The sequence below is a fragment of the Columba livia genome, chromosome 1 (assembly GCF_036013475.1).
Source record: "Columba livia isolate bColLiv1 breed racing homer chromosome 1, bColLiv1.pat.W.v2, whole genome shotgun sequence".
NCBI lineage: Eukaryota > Metazoa > Chordata > Aves > Columbiformes > Columbidae > Columba > Columba livia.
In genome coordinates, this window is record NC_088602.1 from 128,388,476 (window position 1) to 128,413,632 (window position 25,157).

General features: G+C 50.2%; 3 protein-coding genes across 6 annotated transcripts in view; 2 read left to right on the forward strand and 1 right to left on the reverse strand.

Annotated features, from left to right (window-relative positions):
• Positions 1 to 594: 594 nt before the first annotated feature.
• Positions 595 to 25,157, reverse strand: part of PHB2 (prohibitin 2) — a 108,627-nt gene continuing 84,064 nt past the window's right edge. The window contains exon 9 of the mRNA XM_065028191.1: positions 595 to 956. Within this exon, the coding sequence (XP_064884263.1) occupies positions 899 to 956 (58 nt within the window). The 3' untranslated portion in view covers positions 595 to 898. The remainder of the gene's footprint in view (positions 957 to 25,157) is intronic.
• USP5 (ubiquitin specific peptidase 5) lies at positions 3,305 to 18,544 on the forward strand. 4 transcript variants are annotated; one of them, XM_065028049.1, is made up of 20 exons: positions 3,305 to 3,639; positions 5,105 to 5,230; positions 5,530 to 5,596; positions 8,433 to 8,566; positions 8,872 to 9,017; positions 9,329 to 9,513; positions 10,103 to 10,197; positions 10,707 to 10,900; positions 11,063 to 11,134; positions 12,448 to 12,529; positions 12,744 to 12,869; positions 13,305 to 13,458; positions 13,857 to 14,031; positions 15,372 to 15,460; positions 15,669 to 15,791; positions 16,398 to 16,541; positions 16,699 to 16,844; positions 16,926 to 17,079; positions 17,706 to 17,790; positions 17,965 to 18,544. In XM_065028049.1, exons 1-20 carry the CDS (start codon positions 3,532 to 3,534, stop codon positions 18,056 to 18,058), a joined length of 2,499 nt encoding a protein of 832 aa, XP_064884121.1. In that variant the 5' UTR covers positions 3,305 to 3,531; the 3' UTR covers positions 18,059 to 18,544. The 4 variants fall into 4 exon arrangements, with proteins under 4 accessions (XP_064884121.1, XP_064884114.1, XP_064884133.1 ...); XM_065028042.1 differs by having other exon boundaries at positions 3,438 to 3,639; positions 15,669 to 15,860; XM_065028061.1 differs by having other exon boundaries at positions 3,489 to 3,639; positions 5,082 to 5,230.
• TPI1 (triosephosphate isomerase 1) lies at positions 18,758 to 21,745 on the forward strand. Its single transcript, XM_065028205.1, has 7 exons — positions 18,758 to 18,999; positions 19,807 to 19,930; positions 20,011 to 20,095; positions 20,226 to 20,358; positions 20,592 to 20,677; positions 20,834 to 20,921; positions 21,174 to 21,745. The coding sequence occupies exons 1-7, from the start codon at positions 18,888 to 18,890 to the stop codon at positions 21,290 to 21,292; spliced, it is 747 nt and encodes a 248-aa protein (XP_064884277.1). The 5' UTR covers positions 18,758 to 18,887; the 3' UTR covers positions 21,293 to 21,745.

The following is a 25,157-nucleotide window of genomic DNA, read 5'->3' on the forward strand; positions in this document are numbered from 1 at the left end:
GAAGAGGCTGTTAGCCCCAAGGCTTGCTGTCCTGAAGTTGGGAAGAGGACTGAAAAACGCATCCTTGCAAACCGTGGAGATTAGAGCTCAATTACAAGACACAACCATTATATCCAGCCCCTATTCCCCAGTTCAGCCCCTAAATGACTTGAGAACATCCTGGCATCCCAAGGCTGTGGTAGGGAATGTTTAAGACCAACAAGGTACAGTGACTTTTCTATAGAAGATCAAAATAGTAATGCACAATACTATCTCATCCTATTTTGGACCTCACCCTCATGCCAGACCCTTGCAACAGGCTACAGTCCTTCATACACATTAGTTTTAGGCTGGCATAGGTGCAGCAGGACTTTAGAAGTGACACTAGATAGAGCAGTCTCCTGCAGAGCTGCAGCTTCCCCACCCACTCTATAGTACATAGACCCTTCTCAGCACAGGCCTATGGTGGCATGTTACAGGCAGGGGAACAGAGACAAGTTTTAGGGCTTATGGAAGGCTGAACTCTTTGTTCCCGAATCCTTGTCCCCAAAGAAAACATTGCACTTGGCAAGCAGGGGACTCCTACTGTCCCATCAGGACATGGATACAGTCAGCAAAGGCTTAACACAGATTTATTTGCTACATATAAGAGCTATACATTAAGTCCATACAGTTGATATGTAATAAAATAACTGACATCTGTACTGTACATAAGATACGCAAAGTTAGGAGAGATAGTATGTTCTTTCCCCTTTCCACAACAGGATAGGTGAGAATGACCACAGGTCTGGAGTTTCAGTCTATAGCAGGATTTCTCACCCCTAGAAGACTCTCAAAACAAAGAAAGTTACAGCAAGAACCTGGAAAAGAAAATCTCTAGTTCTCCACAAAAGGACACTGTTGGTTCTCTTTGTTCAAGTTACTCCAAGCACAGTTCCCAGATTTGAGGCTCCTGTTCAGATCCACTGTCACTTCCTTCTTCTCTCCAAGGTTCTCTCCCAACACATGCCTCTTACCCTAAAGAAATAGAAAACCAAACATATGGTGTAAAACATAAGTTAATTGAGGGTTAGTTAGTTCTCAGTGAAACACATAGTTCATTTTCAGGCAATTCAGCTTTGCCTCTCTTGTGATGTCTAAAAGAAAGGATGCACTAAAAAGGGCAATATAACAGTAAGGCCAAAGATACAGACATTGAACAAGACTTGGAAGCATCTAGGGACAAGACTGAACCACAAAAAACCCCAACTATTTCACAGTTTCAAACTGGGGCACTATAAAATATAAAAATTTAAGTACTTGGGTTTTGGTTGTTTGTTTTTTCCCAGACCATTCTCCCTCCCACAATATGACTCACTAAGACTTACCTGGCGAGGGGCAAGAGCACTGGGGGAATTATCATCTTGCAGGATGCTGAGGGGAGAGCGGCCAGTTCCACTGGAGGTTGCCATGATTTTGTTGTTGGTCTTGCGTCTTATGGGCTTGCTCCCTAGTGACAGAAGGAAGCACATCAGTGTACCACAACAAGGCTAGAGGTTCCTGGATTTTAAATACCTCCTGGCCTTTGTAATTTAGCTTGCTTTCTTGCACAGCAAAGACTGTTACCCAAGGACTTGGAAGGGACCTCTGGATGTCACTTAGTCTAATGCCCTTGCTCCAACAAGACCACCTAGAACAGTTTCCTAAAACCACATACACATGGCTCCAAGAACAGAGACTCTGTAACCTCTCTGGGCAACCTACTCCAGTACTCAGTCATTCTCACAGTGAATAAAGCGTTTCCTGATGTCCAGATACAAGTTTGTGCCCATTGCCTCTTGTCATGTCACGGGGTACCACTGAAGAGAGCCTGGCTCTTCCTTCCTTATAACCTCCCTTCAGGTATATATACTTATAATATGATGCTCCCTGAGCTTTCTATTCTCCATGCTGAGCAGTCCCAGCAATTTCAGCCTCTCCTTATAGGAGATATGCTCAGCACAGAGTTTTCTGAAACATGGTTTATATTAAAGACCCTCAGCATTAGCCTCACCATCACTCCCCAGCTCTTCTCAAGGAAGAACTGCAAGACCCCACTGAACAGGCCTCCACAGTCACAATCTTGTCTCAGATTAGGGAAGAACTCATATTTACTTCTTACAGAGGTACATTTATACCTCTTGATTTTGACTACATATTGGAAACAGTTTTCTAGCTCCTGACAGAAACCAGTTTGATAAGAGACCAGTTCCCACAGGGGCTTCCCAGCAGCAGAGCTCTAAAGCCAAGCTATCTGAGGTGACAGAAGACAGCTGAACCGGGGGGAACAGGCAAGGCCTCTGGAGGAAATCAAGCCTGGAGAAGGCACATGCAGAGGGTGCTGACCTGCTCACCCCACAGACCGTGCAGCTCTCCAGGCACACGGGGCCTCACCTCACCGAGCACTCACCTGAGGAGAAGCCGGGCCCGGCAGCGCGGGCTGCCCAAGCGGGGACGGCGCTGGGGGAGGGCGGCCTCTCTGCCCCTTCTTCCGAGGCGGCGGCCGCCTCTGGGGAGCTCGGCCGGGCCGGCTCCTCCGCTGCCGGTTCCTCGGCAGGGCAGGCCGCTCCCGGCGGCGCCGGCTCTGGGGCCGCGGCCTCCGTCCCGAAGGCCTCGCTGAGCTGCTTCACCAGGCGGTCCACACTGTCTGCCGAGGAGGAAGAGGCAGAGGACGGGATGAGCCGCGGGACGCGCAGCCCGCCCACCCACCCGCTGCCCTGAGGAGGCTGCACTCACCACTCGACACGGATCTCATGGGCGTGCGGTAGATACCGGGCGTGGGCGAGCGCGGGTCCCGCTCCTGGGTGATGCCCGCCGCCGGCTCGGCGGGGCCGGGCTGAGGGCTGCCCGCCGGGGAGCTCACCACCTGCGGAAAGGGCAGGCGTGGGGGTGGCGAGCCAGGGCCGCCAAGACGGGCGGGGAACCCGCAGGAGGACGCCTACCTCGATGGGGGTGCGCAGGATGCCGGCGCTGGGGGAGCGGGGGTCGCTGACGTGCGCCAGGTGCTTGTTGCGGGGCCCGGCGGGGGTGGCCGGGGCGCTGCCAGAGGCCCCCATGGCAGCAGGCGCCGAGCCGCGCTCGCACCCCGCCCACCGCCGCGATTCAAATCTCCCGCGCGACGGGCGGCACCGCCCCATTGGCCCCGGCACGAGGGGAGCCCCGCCCCGCCCCCGGGACTGCCCCCGGGACCGCCCCCGGCCGCCCATCTCCCGCGGGGCCGCCCGGCGGCTCCGCAGCCTCCGCCCCGCACGTCCCGCCTCGCCAGCCCCCCGCCTGCTGTCAATCTCCGGGGAGACCGGCACCGCCTCCGCCGAGCTTTGTGTCGCCATTGATCGAGGAGTCTGGCACGGCCTCCCGTGACGGCAGAAGCGTGGCTGCGATTGGGCGAACCGGCCGGGCGGTTCCGCGGGCCCGTCCCTCAGCCTCGCTACCGGCGCGCCCGTGCGACGTGGGATTGGCCGGAGCTCGCATGCCCACACTGGGCTCTGATTGGTTAGGGTGGGGCTGTGGGCGGTGCTGCAGTGAGCCGCTGTCATGGCGGAGCTGAGTGAGGCGCTGCTCTCGGTGTTGCCGTCCATCCGGGTGCCCAAGGCCGGCGACCGGGTCCACAAGGACGAGTGCGCCTTTTCCTTTGACACGCCGGTAAGCGCGCCCCGCGGCCGGCTCGCCCGCCTCGCCGGGCTGCCCCCCGTTCCGGCCCGCTCCCAGCCCACCCGCCTGTCGGGGCGCCGCCCGCGCGGGGCGCCATGGGACTTGTGGTTCCCCGGCGGCCGGAGCGGCCCGCGGCCGGGCGGAGCGCGGGGCTCTGGGGAACTACAGCGCCCGGCGTGCCCCGCGCCGCGCCCCTCCCTGCCGCGGCGCGCTGGGGGCTGTAGTTTTGGAGCCGGAGCGGGCGTGGGCAGGTCGCTCGCCCCGTTCGGCGGTGGCCCAGTCCAGCCCCGAGCGCCTGGAGAGCGGGTGTCCCCTAACCTCCCTCTGCTGTGGGGGCTTTGCTGGCACTTATAGCCCTCGGCGGGGCGGGGCGGGGCGCGGCGCGCCCCAGACCCGGCCCTTGGCGCGGGGGGCGGTCGGGCTGGGGGGTCCCGCCCTGCGGGTCTGAGCAGCCCCCGGGCCTCACCGCGTGGCGTGCCCCGGTAGGCGGGGGGCGAGTCGGTGCTGTGTCATTAAGATGGCAGTGGTCCCTTCCCCAGGCGTCTCCACCCCGCCGGCATTCCTGCTCCTCCCTCCCTACCCCTGCCTGGCCTAGGCGGACCTAGGGAGGCCCAGGCGGCTGGAGGGCGAGGTGCCTCCTCTGCAGGCACCCATCTGGCGGTGGGCTGCGGCTGGAAGGTACGGGGCCTTCGAGAAAGCAGCACACGGCAGCCTGGCCCTCTTTCCCTCCCCAGGCCCCACAGTGATGGCTGTCTGTTCACTCTCTGCCCTGACTCTGTCCCAGCTGCTTAGTGTTGGGAAACAGGCTGAGGGCTTCTTAGTGGCATCCCTGTTTTCCAGCCTCTGTATTTGGGTCCCTCACTTCAATTTAAAAAGGGTATCTTTGCTGAATGAGTGGTGTTTTCCAGGTCCTTGTGGGATGGTTGGGGTGCTTGCTCCAGGGTTCATTCTTTTTCTGTTTCTGAGCTACTCACAAACTTCAGAATGCAGCAGCAAAAATAAACAGTGGTCTGTTAACCTTCCTCACACTGTAGTTTGGCAAAGTTCCCTATGGCACTGGGAATGGTGCTTTCAGATGAGATGGTCATATTGGTAATGATTGTACTGTGCTCTGACCATGTGAACTGTACATGCTAAGGACGTTTCACAAGGTAAGCTTCTGAGGAATCTCACTCAGGCTTTCCTGATTCAGTAGCGTCCTGCCGTAAATGAACAGGCAAACAGGTTTTCAAATACATCAGCTTGACAGAAGTACCTGTTATTCTGGGACAGCCAGGCTGGAGGTCAGCATCTTGTTTCTAACTAGCTACTAAGTGGCTGGTGTGTAGGAATGAGCTGTAGCTGTGACTTAATGAATAATGAGTGGTGTTCCTACAGGTAAGTCTGGGCCTATCTTAGCAGTTGGAATGGCATTCTTTACCATTTTCCTCCAGTTTTTACCTCTCTTTCTGTTCAGGAGTCAGATGGCGGCTTATATATCTGCATGAACACGTTCCTGGGCTTTGGGAAGCAATATGTGGAAAAGCACTATCAGAAAACAGGCCAGCGGGTCTACCTTCACCTCAAAAGAACACGTAAACTGGTAAAAAACAAACAAACAAACATACAATTAAACTTCTTCTGAAATTGAGAGCTGGGATATGTCTCTGTATTCAATCAGATACAGAATTTTGTCTCCTGAATATAACAAATGTGTTTCTTGGTGAATTGAGGTGCAGCAGTTCTTTAGCTCTGCTTATGTTGAATTGTTGTATGGGTGGTTTATGCTGTTTCTGCCTAGCATCTTTCTGTATTCACAGTAGCTTAATTTTAATCCTTAAGGTTTGCCACAGCTTGCCTGACCCCCTAACTCTATTTCTCTATTTCTTCTTAACAAAATAGAAGGAAGAAGATACCAACTCCACTGCTGGGGACCCCCCAAGGAAGAAACCAACTCGCTTGGCTATTGGTAAGAAAGCGCTTGTGTATTATATCGTCCTTGTCGTTTTGGACCAGTCTTTTGGAGCTGCCTGGCTTCGTGGCACAATCTCTTTTGCCTTTCCTCTTCTGGACTAGTTGAAGCTAGTATCCCCAACTGAATTCAAACTTCATCTTTTCTAGCGTGTCTTAGATGGGCAGTTACCACAAAACAGTTGTTGAGGTGGTAGTTTTGTTCTGTGTTCAAAGACACATCATGTTTTCTGCAGGTAAATATGTTTTGCATCTTCTCTTAACTCTGTATATCTGACTCAGCTTGGTGTGGGCTGTTGCTTAATGCAGATGTGTCCAGTGTGGGCCCGATGTAAGTTTGAGCAAACATGTAGGTCTGAGAAATGTAAGTTTGAAGTTGCTGATAGAAAAACTATTTTTTAAACTTATGAGAAATTGAACTAGTGTTATTTATACAGATGAGGAAGAAATTACTGGTAAATGCTGTATTGACATTTTTGATTGGTAGTTCTTTGAAATGCCAAGCTGATAATGGAAGAAATACATGTGAACATTGTAATATTAAAAACAAGCCCCTTTTTGGAAGAACAGCACTACTGTTCCATTACTCTCTTGCACCAACTGCAAAGGCTGTCATGGCCAGAATGAAGATGCTGCTTATTTGGAGCAGTCTCGGCCAGTAATTTCTGAACCATCATGGAGATCTGTAAAGGAACATTTTCTAGTAGTAACAGGTTCTTGGCTTGCTGGAAGCTGACCACTAGAGGGAAATCCAGAACCTGAACTGTGCACATCTTGCTTTTTGCTCACTTTTTTCCTAGCTGTACTGTTGTGTAGCAGACGCCTGGTGACTCCACTCTGCCACAGCGCAAACCAAAATTAAGATTTTCAGCTGCTCCCTCTTTTTATGATGAGGTGGAGTCCCCAAGGTCACTTCCAGCAAAATTGAGCCTAGAATCTACATTTGTTCAGAAAGACAATGCTTTTATGTGTATGATTATGCTGCTTTTGGTGAGATGAGACCCAATCCGCATTATGAGTTATTTCTGCATCCTCAGTTCTACAAAGGTCTCGAGACAACTGTTGTCATTTGGTCAGCAAATAGGTGTCTGTGATAAAAGCTTAGTGGTGTGAATGGGGCAGAAGGGAATAGAAGATAGTGGTTGAGGCAGCGATTTTAAATCCCGGAGAGATTTTTTTTTTCCTCCCTCTTTTTTAGATAAACTGTGGTGATTCAGCTAATCCTGATGTGGGAGATTTTTTTTTTAAGTACTAGAAAAATTTAGGAGCAAGATGTCATTGGCTGCAAAATGTAGCCCTTGATCTCTCTGTGCCTTAGCTTTGCCCTCCATTGGAAAAAAAAAAAAAAAATCTATAGTGTTTGCCTCCCATGCCTGCATGTTTGTTGGACAACTTTTGGAGTTAGTGGTACTTAGATACAGCCAGGGAGAGGGAGGCGGTGTACCTCATGGCAAGCTGTTGGCTGTATAAGGGGGAAGAAGGGCTAGGAGACAGTCTGCTGGCTGAAGACCCTCTTCCTCCTCAGAAGGTTCACATAACCACCCAAGGGGACCTCACCAGCCTGTTTTAGTTTGTTTAGAGTTTGGGATTTGTGCAATACCCTGAGGGCTTCTGTATTGCTTTAGTCTATGAAGTGGTGACAGGAGATATCTCTGGGATGTGCTGAAGAGGCACAGAAGAGGATTGTCTGAATACATTGTTGCATGACACTGGTGTCTGTTTTAGGTATTTCTAAAATCTCTCAAGCTTGCAGCATCTGCATTCATTCATGACAGTTGGTGCACAGTCTAAAAATCATAGGTATCTGAGGAGAGAGTTGCAGGAGATACTGTAGGAACAAGGAATTTTCGTCAGTATTTTAATCAAATTCAGAAATGGTTATCAGAACTGTGTTGCACGTGGGATTCTTGAGGCAAAGGCAGTAAACAGCAAGAACTCGTATTGCCTTCAGAGATCTGTTGCAGTCATAGCATGCCATTTTTAAAGAAATAAAGGAAAATCAGTTTCAAAAGAAAAACACGGGGTCAGGGCTGCTAGTAAGCCACGTGTCTTCTGCATGTTTCCTTCTGTGGTGTAAGGTGTGAATGCTTGGAGAACAGGAAAGGCCAAGGTTTTTTTCCTGAGTACCTACACTGAGTTCTCTCCACTGCAAACTCTACTTTTTGATGACGGTTCATCTTGTCAAGACTATGACTCTTGACAGCTGGCAAATAACCTGTTCTGTATGGAAGTCCTATTTCTGTTTTAACCTCTGTAAAGCATGGCTAGATGGGTATGAGAAACTACTAGTGCTATACCTTTCCTAAGACTTTTCCTGTACTTCTGGATATTGTGGTGTCACAGGAACTCCTGGTTCTTCCCACTTAAGTTCAGGACTCTGAACTGTACTTCCTGGAAAGGGCAAGAAGCAGAGCCAGGCTCCTTAAAGATGCTGGTAGACTAAACTAAACTCTAAACAGGGTTAGAGTATAATCTCTTCATGCCCATTGCGATTCATTGTCTTGGATACACTGTGAAGGATGAGCAGTAGTACTTTATAATGGGCCATGTTCTGGCTACTGCCTCTCTATTGCAGGTCTTCTGTAGGTTCCTTCTAAGCACCTATACAAAGAGCTGTGAAAAGCAAACCTATTGTCACTAGGCTTATATTTACTTCTGTGAAGTCCACATCTCCATCAGAACCTTTGGGATCCAGGAATAGAAGAAAGATTGTGGGTCGTTAATCTAGAACTTTGCCGTAGTTGTGGAGCCTGATTTCTTGTAAGCTATGAGCAAACAGGCATCAGAAGCTATTTAGTTTCACCTGTTACTGCAATGTTTTTTTCTTCCTGTAGGTGTAGAAGGTGGATTTGATATCACGGAGGAAAAGTTTGAGTATGATGAAGATGTAAAAATAGTAATTTTCCCAGAGCATTTGGATATTCCTCGCGATGGGCTGGAGGGACTACCAGACATGGTCAGAGACAGGGTATGTTTGGGTTGGAGAGCTGTGTTTTCTGTTGGTAAGGAGGAAACACCATTACAGAGAAGGAACTTCTGTCCTGTAAAAGGAATCCTGCAGAGCTGCTGTGTCGTCTCAGCTTGGAGTAAGCAGGGTTGTTCTCCATTTCTATAGTGCTTTATATTACAGAGCCCTGGCTTGTGGCTGAGGCTCCTGAGTGCTGCCATAGCACAACTGATTTGCTGATCTGAACCTAAATGTGGAGGCTTGGGCCACTGGAAGCGTCTCTCCTTGTGCCCTCATTTTTTTTTTTCCTGCTGTTCTAATTCCAGATTGCCAGTGCAGTCGAGGCCATCCTGACAGCAGATTCAGCTTCACGGAAGCAGGAGGTGCAGGCATGGGATGGGGAGGTTCGACGTGTATCCAAACACGCTTTTTCCCTGCAACAACTTCAGAATGATGTCCGTATCCCGCCGTGGTGAGCATAGTACTGAAACTAGATGTATCGCTCTGTATGCTGGGCCCACCCCCAGCACCTTCTTCTCCTGTCCTGTCCTGGACTGCAGCAGCAGATGAGACTTCCTTTGTGAGTCTCTTGAGTGTGACTTGTCATAGTAAATTCAATGGAAGTGACAAACCAAGATACTTCAAGCTGCTTAGTGTTTTGAAGTAAGAGGAATTAGATTGTTTATACTGTGGTCAGTGGGTAGTAATGGAGAGAGCTTAGGAGGTATTATACAACCCAAAGGTTTTCACCTTAATCTCTTTTTCTTTATTCCTTGTCAATAGTGGCTGGAAGTGCAGCAAGTGTGACATGAGGGAGAACTTGTGGCTGAACATGACTGATGGAGCCATCCTCTGTGGTCGGCGTTATTTTGATGGCAGTGGTGGCAACAATCATGCAGTCGAGCACTACCGGGAAACTGGCTACCCACTGGCTGTAAAACTGGGAACAATTACTCCTGATGGGGCTGGTGAGAAGGGGGATCCTCTGAGGGTTAAGGGTGCCAGGCACCACTCAGGCTGACTGGAACCTCTGACAAGGAAAGTCAGAGAGAATTTCCAGGTATCAGGCTGGTGTTGCCCATCTTTTGACCTGGAACATGCAGTGTCATCCTATCATGAACTTTCCCACTCTGACCTACTTGTTGTGGCAGGGAAAGAAACAGCTGATAAAACCTTGCCTTCCTCTTCCCCTCCCTTGTAATTTGAGGATTTTAGAATACTTATCCAGGTCGCCATCTTATTTTCTGTGGGGGAATGTTTATCATTTTGTGTCCAAAGCCTGAGCAGAGAGTATGTGGCACAGTACCTCACTTACCTCACTCCAGGCATACACATACCTCTGTACCTTGATCAGTGACAAAGTTGTTTGTCTTGTCACATGTTTCAGAGGAACTTCAATATTCTGTCTGTCGTGCTACTCCCCTCAGAAATGAGAAAAACCTCAACTACTCTGTTTGACAAAACTCCCAGTTCTGAGCACTGTGTTCGATTCATCCAGCAGTGAATTTTAGATCACAGGCCATTATAAGTCTCTCCTTTTCCTCTGTTCCTGCATAGATGTCTACTCCTACGATGAGGATGACATGGTGTTGGATCCCAACCTGGCAGAACACCTTGCTCACTTTGGGATTGACATGCTCAAGATGCAGAAGGTGAGGGGGGTGGCATCCAGAGGGGGAGAGAAGCAAGTCTGAGGTTTCTTAGCTGGATCCTAGCTTTTTGTGATTATGCAGAACCATTCCTGGTCAACAAACCCTGTTTTTTGTCCAGCAGAGAGTTGTCTCATCTGCCTCTCTTCTTTAGTTGCCCTTTTTACCTTTCTTTCCTGTCCCTTGGGTTTATTTCCTTGGAGTTCTGTGTCAATACCATCCACAGGGAAGTTCCCAGGCTCTGAGCTTTGCTCCTTAGATTCAGTATTTGTGTGTGAATTCCATCGCCCTTCACAAGGGATGGTTCAGATGTCTCCCATGTTTCTTATAATTCCTCTTTCTAACCCAGGTACTCAGATATTTGAAAACAATTTTTGTATCCTCCACCTCTTCTAATTTGATAAACCAGAATGGATTTGAGTCTATGTTTCTCTACAGGATTGCCCTTTTGATACCTCTGATGTTCGCTTGAGTCTTCTTTGAGAATTTTTTCCTGTTCTTTTCCTCCTTAGACAGACAAGACAATGACAGAACTGGAAATAGACATGAACCAGCGCATTGGGGAGTGGGAGCTCATCCAGGAGTCTGGCGTGCAGCTTAAGCCCCTCTATGGGCCTGGGTACACTGGGATCCGTAACCTGGGCAACAGTTGCTACCTCAACTCTGTGATGCAGGTGCTGTTCAGTATCCCAGACTTCCAGAGAAAGTAAGTGAGCTTAGTCACTCCTTTTTATTGGCTTGGGATCCCCTGGGATCAGTATAAAGATCGTCTAGAACTGGGAGCATCTGTTGCAGTGATCAGGCTTAGAACTGTGTCTTTGCTAGATGAACTCACATGTCCTTTAGATGGCTCCGTTTTGCTTTGCAGGTATGTGGACAAGCTGGAGAAGATATTCCAAAGTGCACCTTCGGACCCCACACAGGACTTCAGCACACAAGTGTACGTAGAGTTTTGGTGAGAGAAGGAAGGCTGAGGCTGCCTGGGTGCGTCCCCGCTGCGCTGCTACAGTGTGCTTTGCTGCAGGTTTCTCCCTCAAGCCTTACTTCTCTGTTTCCATGCCCATCGCCAGAGACACTGATCCTCACTGATCAATAAGGATCTAAGCCAAGAAAGTTCAACTGAATGCCCCACATGGAGAGAACAGAGCACATCTCAGGCTTCATGAGAGGCTCTTGAATGTATTATGTGGGGAATGCAGTACCATCTGTTACCACGAGGGGATTTTTGGTAGGCATATTCTGTCTGTGCAACAGCAAAAAGGTGCTTGCTCTCTGCAGTGGAGGGAGATGACTAAGAGGAAAGAAATACACAGACTTGGGCAACTCTGTTCTCAGTGGATAATTTATGTATCCTTAAAGAGGCTTCCTGAAAGAGGTATTTGCGAGCAATAGCAGGAGAATATACAGAAGGAGGAACACAAGATTCATGAGGGTCTTGCATTTTAAATACATGAGTTCTCTGCTGCATCTGTTTTAAAACAGCAAAGCAGGATATGGAGGTTTGCAGTGCAGGAATGGAAGCTGGCATTTGTGGAAAGGAGTTCAGTGATAAGGGAGTGTTCTAAATATGTACAACCTGGGGTGAGATCTTCACTGAGGAGAGGATTAAGTTGAGACAGCTGGAAAGACTTTTGCCTGGGCAAAGGGAGGAACTGGTAGGGTTTGGTTCCAGACAAATGTCAACAGTGATGGAGAGGGACTGGAATGAAGTAGAATAGTAGGAGAGTCTGAGCATAGCAGGAAATCGCTGAAAGTGACTGTTGTCCATTAAGTGCCTCACATTCTTGATCTTTCCCCTGGGAAAATGTGATTAGTCTGCTCATAGCAATGCTATTTCTGGTTCAGACAGATTCACTCTACCCTGTTGTCTCCTGCACAGTCAGTCAGATGTACCGCTATTTTGTCCATATCAGGCTGTCACTCGGTTTGGGTGTTAGGCAGCTGCAGTGTGGTTCAGCACCAGCTACCCTTCTGTGGGGAAAAGGAAGCTTTTCCTTCGTTTGCTCCCCAGTGTGCAAGCAATGGTTGAGATTGGTGCCCAGAAGTTCTAGTAACTCTCAAGTTGATGTGTCTCATGGGCCCAGAGAGCAAATCAAGGTAGGGTGATCTTGGCTGGTACAGCAGAGAGGACTGATCTCTGTGGGATTGACAGTCCATGGTAGCATTAAAGCTGGATGAGTTGATGTACTTCCTGGAGTATGTGGGATTGCAGAGACCATTTTGATGCTAACAGTGACTTCTTCATCATTCCAGAGCCAAACTGGGCCATGGACTGCTTTCTGGGGAGTATTCAAAGCCAGCTTCTGCAGATGGGGAACAACAGCCCGATCAGAAGGTGAGTCTTGGATACGGCATCCTCATGATGTATGTGTTTCATGAGGCATTGTGTATGGGGGATGGAGGGAGAACCCTTTCTGAAGACATGTCCTGGGACTCGTTCCGGGGCCCTGTCACCTGAAGGAAAGCATGGCTAAGAGTAGAGTGCCACATGCCAGGACACACGCTTGGCAAATTATGACCACCTTCCTCTTCTATATTGTTATTTGCAGGGTATGCAGAATGGCATTGCTCCACGCATGTTTAAGTCCCTCATTGGAAAGGGGCACCCAGAATTTTCCACTAACCGACAGCAGGACGCCCAGGAGTTCTTTCTGCATTTCATCAATATGGTGGAGGTAATAATTGAGTCTATCTGTCAAATTGTGGAAAAGTCCAGCTTTGTTTTCTCCCCGCAGCAGGGAGTGAGTAGTGGAGATGAGAAGCTGGCCATTGAAACAGAGGGAGAGAGAGAACACAGGGAAATGGGCCAGCTAGCACCTGTGGGAGCAGAGAAGGAGAGGTGCTTGGCCATGTTTTCAGGGCCGATTCCTTGGAGGAATTTCCTTTGGGAATAGCACAACTGGACACGTAAATTATCTTTAGGAGCAGGAATGTCCTGGGTTCCTGGGGTACAGAAGTTAGGTCTAGTTCCTCTTTGCTGTCTTTTCCAGGGGACTGCATACGGAAGTGAATACTCTTTAGCCATGTCCTGTGTGAAACCACCACTACTGCAGATATTTATTTCTGCCATTCTGATGTTACATCTGTCCTTCTAATCTTTCCTTCTTCAGAGGAACTGCCGCAGCTCAGAGAACCCTAATGAGGTCTTCCGTTTTTTGGTGGAGGAGAAGCTGAAGTGCCTGGCCACAGAAAAAGTGAAATATACCCAGCGTGTGGACTATATTATGCAGCTGCCTGTGCCCATGGATGCTGCACTGAACAAAGGTCAGTAGCGTGCCAAGGCCAGAACAGTAGCAGACATTATGTTTAGATACCGTACTTCTATTACAGAACTCCTTTAGTGAGAAATGGGCTTCCTAAAGGACTGACTTTGTCACTTCTGAAGCCAGTTTGATCCTTCACCCTCTTTTGGGGGATCGGGCTGATTTCTTTAGAGGTGGTGTGACATGGTGATGTCCCTCTGGCAGCACAAGCTGGGCTGTGATTCAAACAGCAAGACAGGACTGCAGTAGCTGAACCTTACCATCTGGAAGACATTGTCTGCTTTGTGCTCTATTCTTGATGATGTGTTGATAGGCCTGTTCTGCCTCTGGGTGTAGCTGGCACCAGTTGCTTTGTAGGTACCTAGCTGTGGTCTGTGACTCCTCTGCTTTATTTTCTAGATGAACTACTGGAGTATGAGGAGAAGAAGCGGCAGGCAGAGGAGGAGAAGCAGCCACTGCCAGAGCTGGTGCGAGCCAAGGTGCCTTTCAGCTCCTGCCTAGAGGCCTATGGAGCTCCAGAGCAGGTGGATGATTTCTGGAGCACAGCCTTGCAGGCCAAGTCTGTGGCTCTCAAGTGAGTGTGTGTGACTTACCAGCTAGGCTATGACAAACTGGCAATAGCTTTGGTGACTTCTTGTAGTTGCTTGGGGAAGAAGTATTCCCAAAGCTTTTTAGTTCTCCACATCCTGGAGCCATATAACATTGAAGCAGAGCGGGGACCAGTCTGTCAGTGCAGGAGTGTTTGCCCCCGATGGGCAGAACAGCAGTACTAGTGAAGTCCTTACCATCAGATTTCCTTTGCTGAGGGGCTATGAAAATACAGTGATATTCCAGAAAACTAGCAGCTTCTATTCTAAATTCAAGGTGTAGCTTTAAAAACAGTACTGAGAGTATGGCAACACTGGTCTTGCATGGTCTCTAGAATTTCTTAAATCAAGTTCTTAGCTACTAAAGTTTGAGCAAAACACTGAGTCCAACAGTCTCATGAGTTATTTTAAAGAATGCTAAAAATGCTAGTAGCAAGGTTTAAAAAACAGCTTTAATTTGTCTTGCTGCCTGCAGCACATGTGACTGTGCAAAGGTGTAGTGAGAAGATTACAAACTTAAGTGGCTTTCTGCTGCGATGCTACTGACTGTTCTGCAATGAAGGGGTAGTCCTCAGAGAACTGGAAATGTTTTTCTAACAAATATTCTATTATTAATCCGTAGCTACTATAAACAGTCAGTAACATGATCACAATGAAAAGTAACATTTCATTTTGCTTTTAGGTAGTGAGTTGTGTTCAAGCAGTTTGGGAGAATGAGCAGTAAATATATACTGTTACTTAAATTAGTTTTAAGACATGTTGCAATTAGCCCCCAATATTAAGTATCTGTCTGTCTTATTACTGCTTCTCCCTTCACAAACATTCCCCTCTGTTTCATAGATTCCAGACACCCTCTCTCTCAAATTGTATAACTAAGTAATGTTTGACCAAATTCAGTTATCTTAAAATTCTCTGCTTCTGCTTTGTATCCAAAGAAGTGCTCTTGTGCTTGAAAGCTTGTCAGTTCTTGCAGCTGCATCTCTCAGTCTAATAGAATGTTATTTCTTCTACACTCCTTAAGAGTTAGACTTTGAATTAAATACTAAAATCTGAGGAGGCTTGTAAAATACAGGATTGGAAGGTAGAGAGCATGCACTATTTTTCCTCATCCCCCAAGATTTTCTAAGTACTGCATCCCATCTCATTTGGTCAGAGCATCTGCTTTACAAGTGGTTCTGTAGAGAGTTTTAAGCTCAGCATAGGAGAGCTGCACAGATACATGTATTCCCCCATAGGAGATGCCTCCACCGTACTCGCTGATTTCTTGAATCAATTCGGTGCCTTCAATCATTGCTGACAAAGTATTTAAAAGTATTTTCTCTTTCAGAACAACACGATTCGCCTCTTTCCCAGATTATCTAGTGATCCAGATCAAGAAATTCACTTTCGGTCTGGACTGGGTGCCCAAAAAGCTTGGTAAGAAGGCTGAGAAGTAGAGACCGTATAAGTATTGGGTGTCACATGTGGGTATAGCAGTCATTACTACAAAGAGGAAAGTAACTACCCCAAAAGGTGCTGCAGAGTGTAGCTTATTGCATCCCCAGGGACTTACTTTTCTAGATCTCCCAACCAAGTCTTTTGTTTGTGCCCCTGTGGGGAGGCTGAGCAAAACTGTTTTTTGCAGATGTCTCCATTGAAATGCCAGAGGAGCTGGATATCTCTGCACTGCAGGGAACAGGGCTGCAAGATGGAGAAGAAGAAATGCCAGACATCGCACCCCCACTGGTGACACCAGATGAGCCCAAAGGTAGCCTAGGGTTCTATGGCAACGAGGACGACGACTCCTTCTGCTCCCCTCACTTCTCCTCTCCAACATGTTAGTGATTCTCCTGCTCTCTTCCTGATGCCTGACTCATTTCCTTGCTCTCCTTGTCTTGTCTCCCATGCTAGTGGTTTCCCACTTGCTCAGACTTTCCTAGTCCCTCTGTCCACAAATGTCGCTGCCTCCCTTGCATGCCTGTTATGCAAGGGAGTTATGCAAGGGAGTTTGTTGATTCCTGTTCCGTGGAAGATGGGGAGATGGCATGTCTCTGGCGTTTAGAGGGGGCAGAGCTGGGGTTTATACAAGATTTAACTGGTAGAAGTATTTTATTTTCACAGTTGCAGATAGGAGGTAGGGTTTGGAGGCGTGGAAAGAGCCAGTGCTTCTGAGTTAATGAGTTGAATCCATTTTTTCTTTGGGGTGTCCGTGTGTGAGACTGTGCTTCTGAGGAAGAATGAGAAGAGCAGAGAGACAGAATTTGTGTGAAATGAAGCCAGGAAATGATGGCTTGGGGGGCTGTGTGACACTGCACAAAACGGAGCAGAAAACGCTGGGTGGGAGTGGGTGGCTCTAATCTCTTTCTTCCCACAGCACCCATGTTGGATGAGTCAGTGATTATCCAGCTAGTGGAGATGGGCTTTCCCATGGATGCTTGCCGCAAAGCCGTGTATTACACAGGGAACAGTGGGGTTGAGGCTGCCATGAACTGGGTCATGTCACATATGGATGATCCAGGTATGAGGCTACATGGCCACAGTGAAGCTTGTTGCTTCTGGGACATTGTACTTCCTGTCCCACTACCACAGTAGAAAACTGAAGTAGTTTGGCCTGAGACTGTGTCCCTCTTGGAGAGATCTAACTGCTCTGAGCTGTGTTCTGTTTCCTGCTGCAGACTTTGCTAACCCATTAGTTCTCCCTGGATCCAGTGGGCCAGGGTCTACGATTGCCTGCCCAGACCCTCCTTCAGAAGACAGTGTGGCCACCATTGTCTCCATGGGCTTCTCCCGGGACCAAGCTATGAAAGCGCTTAGAGCCACGGTGAGAGGCATAGGTGACATCAGAGTGAAAGGATATTCTCAGGAACAGGCATTCCCAAGTTCACAGTCTTCTTCCTTCCAGAACAACAGTCTGGAGCGTGCTGTGGATTGGATCTTTAGTCACATTGATGACCTTGATGCAGAAGCTGCTATGGATATTTCAGAGGGGCGGTCGGCAGCTGAGTCCATCTCTGAATCTGTTCCCGTGGGTCCTAAAGTGCGTGATGGGCCTGGAAGTGAGTTCCAAGCAGCAGGAATATGGATTTTGGGGTGCAAACTCAACATGGCTTTATCCTCCCTAATCCATGCAGTACCAGAGGTTTTAGAAGCAGCAATTGCTGATCTGGTTGTTAAGCTGGAAGCAGGGAGGAAAAGGAGAGGGATGGCAATGTGGGGCCTGAGACCCTTCGGGCTGGAAACTACCTGGAAACCAGTAAGAGAGAGGCAGAGGAAGTGCTGTCAAGTGAAGGACAGGAAGGCGCTATGCCTCTTTCTCTCAGTTGTTCTAGGAGGGTTTTCTGTTCTTCAGACTCCCATTGATAAAACAGGATCCAGTCTGTGTGTAGAATCAGTGCAAATGTTCCTGGGTGCAATAGCGAGGGGGAATCCCTACCCTTAACCACCCGGCACCCATGGGCCAAGTGAGCAGTTGGAAGAGAGAAGGCTAAATGGCAGTTACCATCTCCTCTTTCCCTGCACATTTGGCCTTGAGACCAAATCCTCACAGTCATGCTTGACAGGAACCCGATTCTAAATTATTACCCAGCAGAGCTTCCTTCGGGGATCCTTTGCACAGGGTATGTGTTTCAGGATAAGATGCCTTTCCTCTCTGACCAGTCCTCTCTTCTCTCCTATTCTCAAGAATATCAGCTGTTTGCCTTCATCAGCCACATGGGCACTTCGACTATGTGTGGACACTATGTTTGTCACATCAAGAAAGATGGCAGGTAAGAGGGATTTTCACAGAATAAGGGGACTCTGAGGTACAGCTTTAAATCACTGTCTTCCCTTGTTTCTTGAGAAGTCCTAGGGGGGAGTCAGGGATGAGAGCAGGGGAGGGGAATCAAGTTGGGCGTTAGCCGCAGGTTCGTGTCCCTGAGCTCCCCTTCTGCCTGTTGCAGGTGGGTGATCTACAATGACCAGAAAGTCTGTGCTTCTGAGAAGCCCCCCAAGGACCTGGGCTACATCTACTTCTACCAGCGGATTCCCAGCTAGAACATCTTCTTGCTGTGTGTGGTGGGGGGGAGTGGTCTGACGGCGTGTGGGGGCAGTGAGGATGGGAGCAGGGTCCTTCTCTTCCCTACTCGTCTCTTCATGTCCTGTCTATGGAGACACGCGAGGAGACAAGAGTTCCCTGAGTAATAAACTGGGGGCTGGAGCCCCCATGGACATGAGTGAAGGGGGTCTGGGAGGGGGTGGGGGTGGGAATATCTTTCCATAGGAAATGTCCTCACTGTCCCCATCCTTGTGACACACAGCCCTAGTGCTTTGCTGCTTGGTGGGATGATGCCACCTCCTTGCTGTCTGGGAGGAGGTGGCTTGTGTGTATGTGTGGCTTGTATGTGGGGGGGTTCCTCCTGCCTACCCTGCTGGGGAGGGTGCTGGGCAGGCAGCGAGGTGGGCCACGAGCAGTGCCCCCCTCCCCCTTGTGTGCCCTTTACATGCCAAATACACGAGGGACAAAATAAAAGTCGAAATATCCCCGTTTTCTGTCTGCTCTCTGTATTACCGGGGCCCCTCCCGGCGCTGAAACACGAGTGGGTGCGGTGTGTCGGCACTGATGGCGCGGCAGAGGCCCCTTCCCCACGCCGGGCTCCCTGTGCTCTCGGCGGCGCACACCCAGGAGCCCCCGGGAGCCGGTGCAGGTGCCGGCCCGGCGGCGCGGAGCTGGGCGGCGGGCGCGGGGCGGGGCCAGCAGAGGGGGCGTGGTGATGGAAAGGGCGGGGTCTGGGCGCCAGCGGATGATAAAACCGGGCGCCGGCATCCGCGTTGCTGCCGCTGACCTTCGCGTCTCCTCCGGTACCGGCTGCTGCCTGCTCTCGCCATGGCGCCCAGGAAGTTCTTCGTGGGGGGCAACTGGAAGATGAACGGTGACAAGAAGAGTCTAGGCGAGCTCATCCACACGCTGAACGGCGCCAAGCTCTCCGCCGACACCGGTGAGGGCGCGGCCGCACGTAGCGCACGTCCCGCGCGGCGGCTCGGGGCCCGGCGGCGGCCTGGTGGGGCCGGGCGCCCGGGCCCGGGCGGGGGAGCGGCAAATGTCAGAGGGCGGCGGGGTCTAAATATAACCCAGCGGTGGGGCTAAATATACCTGCGAAACCGGATCCGGGCTGCGGGCCCGGCAGACACGTGCGGCTCCCCCCGGGGCGCCTCCGGCTGCACCCCCGGGCGGCGGGGCCCCGGGAGGAGGAGGTGGGGGCGGCGGCCAGGGGCCTCTTCCTGGGCCTCGCCGCCACCCCGCGTGCTCCTGGTCCCGTCTCACGGCCGCGGTCTCCGTGTTCCAGCCGAGGTCGCTTGGGGCTGCGCTGCCGGGGCGGGCCGCGAGACCATGCGCCCTGCCCCGCTGCCGTACCCGGTGACAACCCCGGGCGTAACCCGATGCTGCCCTCTCCCCCCGGTTCAGCCAGGCCCGGGCACTAGGGCGGGATTCCCGCCCCGTTTCTCAGCTGGGCCCTTTCCAAGGGACCCGTGTGAACTGGCTTAGGGGCCTAGCTGTTGATCTGATATCACCTGCCTGCCCACTCGAAAGGGCTTCATCCCTGCTGTCGAGTTATCGGATAGCAGGGATGTTCCTGCTGCAGAGGGTCCCTGAAATGTCAGCGATGATGGGCAGGTTGAGCCTTCCTAGGAGTGGGGGCTGGGAGAGAGGGGTGATCTCTTGGAGCTGGGATCTGGGGTCAGTGGCTGGGTACAGTTTCTGCCCTTTACCTGTCTCATGGGTAACCACTTTCTCTGCCTTCCAGAGGTTGTTTGTGGAGCCCCCTCCATCTACCTTGACTTTGCCCGTCAGAAGCTTGATGCCAAGATTGGAGTTGCAGCACAGAACTGTTACAAGGTACCAAAGGGTGCTTTCACAGGAGAGATCAGGTGAGCTCACAGAGTAAAGCTTGGGTGCCTATGGGACATGAATTTCCTCCAGAGGTCTGAGTCATCTCCTTTCTCCACAGCCCAGCAATGATCAAAGATATTGGAGCCACGTGGGTGATCCTGGGCCACTCTGAGCGAAGGCATGTTTTTGGAGAGTCTGATGAGGTGAGTGACCCCAGCATAGACAGATGGTCCAGCTCAGCTGTGCCTGCGAAGGCTGTAGGGGCGAGAAGTTAAAATATGACTACGGGAGTAGATCTGACTATTGGTTGCCTTGTTTCTTTTCAATTTCCAGTTGATTGGGCAGAAGGTGGCTCATGCTCTAGCTGAGGGCCTTGGAGTCATTGCCTGCATTGGAGAGAAACTGGATGAGAGAGAAGCTGGCATAACTGAGAAGGTGGTTTTTGAGCAGACCAAGGCCATTGCTGGTAAGGGAAGAAAACAGGCATTTTTTTCCAGCTTTGGACATTCAGGAAGAAATCGCCATTAATAATCATCCTGGCCTTCCTGGAAGGCTTGCAGATATGTTGCTGCAAATGTTTGCTCATAATATTAAAATGATAATGTTAATAAAAGGCCTGCATATTCTAGAAAGCTTTGCATCTCTACCCTTCCCAGCATGGGATACTGTGCTTATCTGTTCCTTCTCCCTCTTCCCCAGATAACGTGAAGGACTGGAGTAAAGTGGTTCTTGCCTATGAGCCAGTTTGGGCTATTGGAACTGGTAAAACTGCAACTCCCCAACAGGTATGAGTGGGGGAGTGGTGGCTGATTAACTGACCTACTGACCCTTCCCACTCATGAGACCTTCTTGTAAATTCTCTCTAAAGACTAAAGATCTGAAAGGAAATAGTATACATGTGTTGCTCAGCCCTCAGTGGGACTCCTTCTGTTCTGTTGCAGGCTCAGGAAGTCCATGAGAAGCTGAGGGGGTGGCTGAAGAGCCATGTGTCTGATGCTGTTGCTCAGTCAACTAGGATCATCTATGGAGGTAAATAATTCTGAATCCACCTTCCAGTGCAGGGAGTGCTTGGTTTCTCTTGCTACAGCTGTACAATATGCTGTGCTGATGAGGAAACTTGCAGTTGTCAAAGCATGAAGAACTATCTACTAGCTTGTTTCAGTAAATGGGAGACAGTTTTACTGTCTGCAGAGTAAGATGTAGCTAGTCTTGCCTTTGTGCCCAAGCCCTGTTTTTCTAGACCTGGCCACATTTGACCTTAAAATTCTGTTCCCTCCCTAGGTTCAGTCACTGGCAGCAACTGTAAGGAGCTGGCCTCTCAGCATGATGTGGATGGCTTCCTTGTTGGTGGAGCTTCTCTCAAGCCAGAGTTTGTGGATATTATCAACGCCAAACACTGAAGCAGCCTGTGAGGAGCAGTCCCTTGTGGTTCAGAGCAAGAAATGGAAGCAAGAAGGGACCTTTCATTGCACACGTCTCAGTACAGAGTCCTCCTGAGGCTTTCCTCCTTCACAGTCATTATTCTAGCTGTGCTGCTAACCCCCACCACCATGTTGGAGTCCTGTTAGTGGGAGCCTGTCTCAGCAGAGCCTTGACAGCCTCCTCTCTGAATTAGCAAAATCCTCAGTTGCCTGTTGACCTGTAAGAGCCCACAGTCAACCTGGCCAGTGCCCTCCCCTTTCTCTGCAGTGTTGTGGGGAGAGGGGGCCACTGGTGCTGGGGGAAGGAAAAAGGAACTACAGTCTCTTGCCTCCTTCAGCTCCATCAGCAAGGAGCCTGTCAGCTTAGACCCTTGTGAGATGTCTTACCTCACCTGTGTCCTGTACTGAACAATAAATGAAAACAAAAGCAAAGGTGTGTCCTGGATCTTATTCAGAAGCAGCTGGAGACAAGCGGTGTTATAGAATTTACTACTTCTGGAGGCAGCTGGTTGCGGAGAGGGTAGTGTGGCTTTTATGTTGTGGTGTTGTTTTTGTTTGGTTTGTTGTTTTTTGGTTTTTTTGAGGGCCCACCATTGCTCCAGTAGGCACTGCACAGGCTCAACCTGTATCTTGCTATCATCGGTGTCACCTGCACCATGCTCTAAGGGTCTTGCTTCTCTCCTGCTCCAAATCCTCTTTGCGCCCATGGTAGTTGGTGTGCATCTCTGTTCTAGTAGCTACTGGAGCATCTGGCTGTCCCACTAGTGAACTGACCTTTCCAGGCAGGCTCAATAATGTGCTCATCCCTCCTCCCTTTGCCTGGGAGGACTGGTAATTGCCGATCATTAAGTGTGGAGCAGAGCAGCTCCTTGTTTATGCAGGGAAGGTTTTTAGGCTGTGTGCTGAGGCTGTGCTCACTGCCAGCTGTATGCTGATGGGTGAGAAATCAAGGCTAGATGTTATTTGGCAGCTGCTGCACCAGCTAGGAGATTTGTAGGTGGTACTAAGGGTGATAAAAAAGGAGGTGCCTCTGAAGGAGGAGCTTAGCTATGAGGCAGTGTGTCTGTGGGAGCGTGTGGGTAGTGCTCTGGTGTAGAGCAGACACATGAAGGTGTGTTCAGTCTGTTAAAATGCACAGCTGAGAGGTCCTCTCCCACTTGTGCTTTTTGGCCCATAGTTTTTGCAGTTGTGGTATGTTTCTCCCCTGATACTCTGGCTGTCAAGGTATTGCCCAGCCAACATTGCCTGAGGGGTGAAAGCCGTGAGGTGAGGGACCCAAGAGAAGAAAATCATAGGAAACTTGCTAATGAGGTGGGTCCTCCGAGCCTGCTCGAGTGCTGTTAATGGTGTTCCAGCCTCCCAGCCGGCAGGGAAGGGGAGAGAAGAGCCTCAGGCCCTTCCTCGGCAGGAGCATTTGGCAGAGAACGGAGGCTGGGCAGTGCGGAGCCCTCCCCTGCTAGAGCCCTGGGGGGGCAGGCAGGGCTTGGCCAGCCTGTGGTGACGCTGACTGTGAGGACCACAGCTGTGGGTCATGGTGCGGCAATCACTGTTAAGAGGCACAGGGTGGTGGGTCCCAGGCATAGGGGCACAACTGCTGTGAACCTCATGATGGAAGCGAGTACATCGAACAGTGAACAAGGGTGTGATGTGGCCTGAGAAGGAAGAGCTGGACAGAAGCACAGCAATGACAGCTACTGGCTCGCTGTGTGGGCAGACTGATGTGGAGAGGAGAAAGCTTCAAAGGAAAAAACCAAAACAAAACACACACCCAAACCTGAAACACTCTGGCTGTAGAAACCACAGAGTTGTGTTTCTGAGGCTGCCAGGTCATGACCATAGTTTGGTGCCTCAGGACACCAGCATCAGCATGGGCAGAGCAGCAGTGACTCGGTAGGGACACGGCCTGTGCCTGAGGCTGCTGGTCGCAGGTAGACAAGACTGCTCACAGGAATCAGCCACACGCTGCGGCTCCACTGTTCCGGCTCCTGCCCAGCCCTGCCCACAGAGCTAGGCAATCGCCCAGGAGAGTGACCTACATAGGAAAAAACAGATGGGAGCTGGGCATTGATCTTGCTGCTTTGAGGAGAATGCAGAGGCATGAAAGCGTTCTTTTTAATGAGAAATAAACTCATGGAAAATAATTTCTGCATCAGCAGGAATGCCAGACCTTGTTTTTCTTCCTTTTGTCTGCTTTCTGGCAGGACCACAGCTCGCTGGAGTGGAAATACTGCCAGATACTGTAAATTGTAGTGGTTGGAATCTTAAACAGATTGCTGTTGGGAAAAATGCATTGTGCCGGATGTGACAGCCCCAGAGAGGCTGCTGCAGCTCTATGTACTCAGCCCCAACCAGCAGCCAGGCTGGCACACACACACATATACATAGGTAATGTGGCCTGACACACAGACCATTTCCCTGAACACAGTACCAGTAGCCTCATCCCACCTCCTCCCTCTGGTTGAGCAAGATGGAGATGTGCTAGTGAGCATGCATATATGTGTGTGTATATATATGTATGTGTATTGATATATATATATATATGTACTCATATGTACAATGTGGCTCCCTCTAGCAACTGGGTCCAGTCAGTTTGCCCAGAATCTGCCCCTCAATCCCAGTCTCTCCAGTCCCCCTGGCTTCCTAGTAGCCAACTTCCTTGTGGTGTTCTGCCCGCCCAGGGAGCCTCAGGCCCCTCAGCCTCTTCAGCAGCTGCCAGGACTCCCCCAGCAGCCATCTCCTACCTTACAGCTTCCTCTCAGGCCCTATTACCTGCTGGTCCAGCTTCCCCCTTGCTGCTGCTCACACACTTGCCCCTGCCCATGCCAGGTGCTGCCCTGTGGGCATGAGTCCCAGCTGATGGCACCCAGACACCCCACATCCCTGCATGTACTAATAAGAGTCCCTCACCCAGGGCAAAGTGAGTTTCATGAGGAGAAGGGATAGGCTGCTCTGATCAGGCACAGAGCTTGGCCAGACAAACCATCACAGACCATTTACATGTGACTGGCCCCTTTTATTCCCATATCCTTCTTTGTTTTTACATGCTCGTTCCTCCACAAATCACCATGATTGCTCCCTTTCCTGCCTTTGGTTCCTCCTTGAACAACCCCTAGTGAGTCTTCTGCAATCCCCAAACTTCCCCTGCACCCCCTGTGTTCCACAGCCCTGAGTGCAATGACCAGCCCTAAAGGTGCTCCAGGACTGAGGGTCTCCTGGGAGGTGCCCAGACAGAGTGTCCCTTCCTTTGAGTCCTTAATTTGGGTTCCTGCCTGCCTTTGTGCCCCTGTGCTCCTCCGGGCATGTGGAGATGGGCCTTCGGTGGGCAGATGGCTCCTGGGATGGCCCTGGGAGCAGCCCGGCAGGGTGCTGATGGGGCTCCCCCTCATGCCGTTTTCCCCTGTATTCCTTTGTGGGTGTGCAGACAAGCCTTTGTCACACAACCCTCTTAATGACCAGTGTCGTTAGGTTTGGAGTCTTGTTTTTATATGTGTAAATTAAATGAAATTTCTCTCTTTTAAAGACTTGTGTTTCTTTGTATAATTTCTCTTGTTTCTTGTAAGTTCTTTGGTCATCTAGAAACAAGCTAATTGAGACATATGTTTCTGTTGTAAGACCACATAAACCATATGCATAGAGGCACATATGACTTGTACCAGTCTATTCTTCAAATAAAGGGATGAGTGACGGGAAGAAAAGCAGGCTGTCACTTTTCATCCAGCACTGATTTACTGAAGGGCTCCTTAGAGCCTTGGAAAGCAACGGCAAGAGGAGCTGGACTGCTTTGTGGGTAGAGGTGTTTTGGTTTGGGTTTTTTGTTTTTGGTTTTGTTCGTTTGTTTGTTTCA

Excerpts from the sequence above, each read along its gene's own strand:
- TPI1 (XM_065028205.1), top strand. The coding sequence starts at position 18,888 with ATGGCGCCCAGGAAGTTCTTCGTGGGGGGCAACTGGAAGATGAACGGT. Across the intron at positions 19,000-19,806 it reads CAAGCTCTCCGCCGACACCG|AGGTTGTTTGTGGAGCCCCC; the intron begins GTGAGGGCGCGG and ends TCTGCCTTCCAG. Across the intron at positions 20,096-20,225 it reads TTTTTGGAGAGTCTGATGAG|TTGATTGGGCAGAAGGTGGC; the intron begins GTGAGTGACCCC and ends TTCAATTTCCAG.
- USP5 (XM_065028042.1), top strand. The coding sequence starts at position 3,532 with ATGGCGGAGCTGAGTGAGGCGCTGCTCTCGGTGTTGCCGTCCATCCGG. Across the intron at positions 11,135-12,447 it reads CAGGACTTCAGCACACAAGT|AGCCAAACTGGGCCATGGAC; the intron begins GTACGTAGAGTT and ends TCATCATTCCAG. Across the intron at positions 14,032-15,371 it reads GCCAAGTCTGTGGCTCTCAA|AACAACACGATTCGCCTCTT; the intron begins GTGAGTGTGTGT and ends TTTCTCTTTCAG.